General features: G+C 45.5%; 1 protein-coding gene across 1 annotated transcript in view; it reads left to right on the forward strand.

Annotated features, from left to right (window-relative positions):
• Positions 1 to 1066, forward strand: part of LOC109475374 (ZP domain-containing protein-like) — a 1889-nt gene extending 823 nt beyond the window's left edge. The window contains exons 2-3 of the mRNA XM_019775983.1: positions 130 to 301; positions 891 to 1066. Of these exons, the coding sequence (XP_019631542.1) occupies positions 130 to 301; positions 891 to 1066 (348 nt within the window). The remainder of the gene's footprint in view (positions 1 to 129; positions 302 to 890) is intronic.
• Positions 1067 to 5240: the final 4174 nt, after the last annotated feature.

Consider the following 5240-nt stretch of genomic DNA (forward strand, 5'->3'; position numbering starts at 1 on the left):
CGTTGTTGTTGCTGACGTTGTTGTTGTTTTCAGGTGTACGTCCACTGCCGGATGATCGTGTTGTTGTTGTAGATTGTTGTTAATTGTTGCTGTTCTTGTTGCTGACATTGTTGACGTTGTTGTTTGCAGGTGTACGTCCACTGCCGGATGATCGTGTGTATCGAGGACGACTCCCAGTCCCGATGTGCGCAGGGCTGCGTCATCCAGAACTCTCCAATCAGGAACAGGAGAAGGCGGTCACGTGACGACAAAAGACAGGCTCTGATGAAACAAGGACCGATTCTGATCGTCCATGAGAAAGGTGAGTGAACATTGCAAGGATCAGGCCCGGTTCTGGATAGTCTGCGGTATCCAAGAACGCAGATTTGCCCCAGGCACGGTTCTGGAAACTCTGCCTGACCCTGGTTCTAGATTAAGCACGGTTCTGGATACGACATATACAATGTCTGATTCTGTGCGTTTGTCTGTCCTGATTCCGTGCGATTGTCTGTCCTGATTCTGTGCGCTTGTCTGTCCTGATTCCGTGCGCTTGTCTGTCCTAATTCTGTGCGCTTGTCTGTCCTGATTCCGTGCGCTTGTCAGTCCTGATTCTGTGCGCTTGCCTGTCCTGATTCTGTGCGTTTGTCTGTCCTGATTCTGTGCGTTTGTCTGTCCTGATTCTGTGCGTTTGTCTGTCCTGCTTCTGTGCGTTTGTCTGTGCTGATTCTGTGCGCTTGTCTGTGCTGATTCTGTGCGTTTGTCTGTCCTAATTCTGTGCGTTTGTCTGTCCTGATTCTGTGCGTGTGTCTGTGCTGATTCTGTGCGCTTGTCTGTGCTGATTCTGTGCGTTTGTCTGTCCTAATTCTGTGCGTGTGTCTGCCCTGATGCGTGTGCACTTGACCGTCCCCCAGCTGAAGACTCCATCCTGCTGTGGTCGGTGATTGCCTGCGTGCTCGGTCTGGCATACCCCGCCCTGTGTGCCGCGGCCGTCTGCCTGTGGTGCGCGCGGCGCCGCAGGGCCAAGATGGCCGCCAGCAAACACGGAGACCCCGCCGGTAACATCAACTTGGGCTTTGTGCGGAACTAGGAAGAAGATACAGTTCAGACGTAGCGGCTTACGTCTCCACGCTCTTCCGTGTAGGGGTGCTTCCGCGTGACGTCACAGCTGTTCCTTCTACCGGGAAACTGTGCATTGTGCAGCATTGTAGCCAAACGTACGTGGCTGTAGCTAAATGTACGTGACTATAGCTAAATGTACTGGACTTCAGCTAAATGTACGTGGCTGTAGCTAAATGTACGTGGCTGTAGCTAAATGTACTGGACTGTAGCTAAATGTACGTGGCTGTAGCTAAATGTACGTGGCTGTAGCTAAATGTACGTGGCTGTAGCTAAATGTACGGGACTGTAGCTAAATGTACGGGACTGTAGCTAAATGTACGGAACTGTAGCTAAATGTACGTGGCTGTAGCTAAATGTACTGGACTGTAGCTAAATGTACTGGACTGTAGCTAAATGTATGTGGCTGTAGCTAAATGTACGGGACTGTAGCTAAATGTGCGGGACTGTAGCTAAATGTACGGGACTGTAGCTAAATGTACGGAACTGTAGCTAAATGTACGGGACTGTAGCTAAATGTACGTGGCTGTAGCTAAATGTACGTGGCTGTAGCTAAATGTACGTGGCTGTAGCTAAATGTACGTGGCTGTAACTAAATTAACGACTGTAACTAAATGTACGTGGCTGTAGCTAAATGTACGGGACTGTAGCTAAATGTACGGGACTGTAGCTAAATGTACGTGGCTGTAGCTAAATGTTCCGGCTGATGTACCAGGTTTATCCAGGAGTCTTACTCTCTATGGGCGATTCTAAGTTAAGTTCATGCACTACTGTAATAACCTCTATTTGCTGTGGGGTGGTAGGGTGTCGGCGCAGTCGTACTCCTTTTAATGTGTATATTATTCTGTCACTGTTCTATTATTCTGTTACATCATATAGTTTGATATGATTTAGTTGTCATATTGAATCAGAAATTTGAATCTGCTAAACTAATAATTCCAATATGTTCACGTAGTAAATATTATATCAAACGTTTTGTATTTTTGCTAAACATTGGGGATATCGTAAGAACGCGGATCATGCAGGGCTCCTATCGCACATGTATCTTATACATGGGGATATCATACGGCCTGGTCATATACAGGGCTCCTATCTTATACATGGGGATATCATACGGCGTGGTCATATACAGGATTCCTATCTTATACATGGGGATATCATATGGCCTGGCCATATACAGGCTCCTATCTTATACATGGGGATATCATACGGCCTGGTCATATACAGGGCTCCTATCTTATACATGGGGATATCATATGGCCTGGTCATATACAGGGCTCCTATCTTATACATGGGGATATCATACGGCCTGGTCATATACAGGATTCCTATCTTATACATGGGGATATCATACGGCCTGGTCATCTACAGGGCTCCTGTCTTATACATGGGGATATCATACGGCCTGGTCATATACAGGACTCCTATCTTATACACGGGGATATCATAAGGATGGCATCCATATATAAAGTATGGGATCCATATACAATAAAAGACAAAGAAAGATAAACTGTAAAAGGTACAAAACTAAGCCGCAAGATTCTGCACGAACTACGAAGTTTGTGTTCGTGTAAGAAAATGAAAAGGACACTGGCCATGCAGGGATCAGTCCTATACATGTACATGGCAATGCTATGTAACAGGCAGGGTAGTCTGACCTGTAACGTGCGTATCTAGTACATAATTATCCCGAACATTGATAAAGTCCATTTTTCACCAACATAAGACTTTTAAAAAGCCTTACCTGTAACTCCTGGCTTCTCTTTGCTTGTCCGTCGGTCAGGAAGATGACACCAAGCCGCTTCTTCGCCCCCCTCCCTCAAACACTCAACTCTAAAGTTACTAACAATTCTCATTCAAATTGGGTCTCCGCACCTGTGCGAGTCCTTTCTGTAATACATCATACGGCCGCATGGGGGCGCCCGGGTTCCTCACAGACCGTCCTAGGAGAATGTGACCGTGTTTCATGTTTGTTTTATAGCAGTAGATGCCGAGTCTTGTATTGTGTTGTTAAGTTTATAATGATTATACTCATGCATTATTCATGGATACATACCGGTTAGTTCAGCAACTTTTGCGCGTGGAACCAATACAGTGTTCAAAATACATAAAGGAATGTTTCGATCTTAGAGACCATATGTTAGAGAATAGTTAAACCTTTATTTTTACTGCATACATATATTCTGTACGTAAGATGACGTTTTCCACACATGTATTTAGCTTTAGTTGTAAAAGACCTTACAAAATTCCCTGTCCTTTTTGTTGTGTCAATAGAGAATTCATGAAGTCAGTAAAACAACGCTTAATATTCTGCAGGACGGTACGTCTTCATTTTTGAAGACAGTATAATATTGTACATTCCTGAAAGCAGTGTGGTAATTTGGGGGTAATTAAAAAGACCGAACCCGTGTTTTAGGCCACAGGAAATGTTCCAGCCGTAACCCTGCTACTAGTATTTAGTTCTCCTGACCCGTCCAGCCGGACAGGGAAGCGGGCAGATTGCTGTAATCGCCTCCGCACGGCGGCTGGTTCAGAAAAAGCCAGTTCCCAAACGTACAGCTTCCAGCGCTGACGTTAAGTGCGGTGTGGCACAAGTACAGGGCAACCCGGAAATCTTGCCGTCGATACGGATCTGACATTTGTGACCATAATTAAAGCGAAAGAACAACAGAAAGAGCCAATTTTCAAACGCACAGCTTCCAGCGCTGACGTTAATGCACTGACACAACCCTGGAGACTTGGCGGGAACACGGACATGCCATTTCTGACAATCAAAGCTAAACCATGGCGCCAAACGATTTGTAACAATCTCGGGGTTGCCGTTACAAATGGGACGGCGCCCATGTTAGATTAAAGCGAGAGAACAGCAGAAAGTAGTTACATACTAAGTAGAGACTGCAGGAGACATGTGGCTAGCCTGGTTATTAATTGTTTATTGCAAATTCTTGCCCGAGGGCTAATTGCAGGAACGGAAGAAACATGGTATACAAAAAGACAATTAGTACATATAGAACTAATGATAACTACTAAGAAACTACTGGTAAAAACTACAGGGTTTGACTTCTTTTTTGAAGACAGAGGAAGACAAAGGATCCCACATTTTCTGTAATATGTGGGTTTTGGGATGTTATTTGAATGTGTAACACGTCTCCCGCCCTCCGCGCCGGCAGAACCCATCTCTCACGGTTAATGGCTTCGCTTGCCGTACGTTTTGCTGTCAGCTCTGAAGTAATTAAAACGGAGAGACGTGACAAGTTCATATCTGTGGCAACATGGCAGACCATACAAGCCTGTCTGGGTGTGTTGTAGAAGCAGCGCTAGCTGTCATCTTATAAAGACATATGGTCTTCAAATAAGGCACTATTAAAAGCAATACTTGTAAGGTTTAGAGATAATGTTGTTGTTGGCTTCTTCTTCGTGTCCGAAGATGTTAGGAAATCAGTCCCCTGCAGGCCTTCATGTGGCTGTGCAGTCCAATTCTTGACCTGCAGGTCCTACGGCAGGTCGGACATGTGAAGGTCACTGCTGTTGTCGGCTGTTGTTTAAAGATAAGGGCTTTGCGAAATGATTAGTTCAAGAAAACATCATCGTCAACACGTCAGTCGATGTTCTAACTCCTGTTGCACGTTCATATCTCTGAGGTCCTGGACCTCGCCTCGTCTCAGGCGCAGGCAACATAATATATTACCCGGGAGTCCTTCCTCAAGCCGGACTCAGTTGTAACGTTACATGTCGGACAGCAGGAGGGGCTTCTTCTCAGTTCAACACTTGTCATCCTGGCTATGATCAGTCCCTAGCAGCGCGTTTGGAACCGCCCATTCCTGCCCAATCATCACCAGTCCCTAGCAGCGCATTTGGAACCGCCCATTCCTGTACATGTTCAACCATCACCAGTCCGTGCTGCAGTCTACTGCAGTACTTCGATCGACAATTACGCTGCAGATTCCAACACTGCGATCTGGTATCTCAGCAGCACCTCACCGACCCCCCCCCCTTAGATGTAGATTATTTATCCCATTTATTTAGCACTGACAATAATTTTCTACCTATAGCTATCCAGTATATAAATAAAGTAATTAGCACATTTTTAAGGACAATGATTATCAGTACAGTGCTCACCAACTATTTGCATCACTGATATTGGC

The sequence above is a fragment of the Branchiostoma belcheri genome, unplaced genomic scaffold (genome assembly GCF_001625305.1).
Source record: "Branchiostoma belcheri isolate BF01 breed outbred unplaced genomic scaffold, Haploidv18h27 scaffold336, whole genome shotgun sequence".
In the NCBI taxonomy this organism is placed as follows: domain Eukaryota; kingdom Metazoa; phylum Chordata; class Leptocardii; order Amphioxiformes; family Branchiostomatidae; genus Branchiostoma; species Branchiostoma belcheri.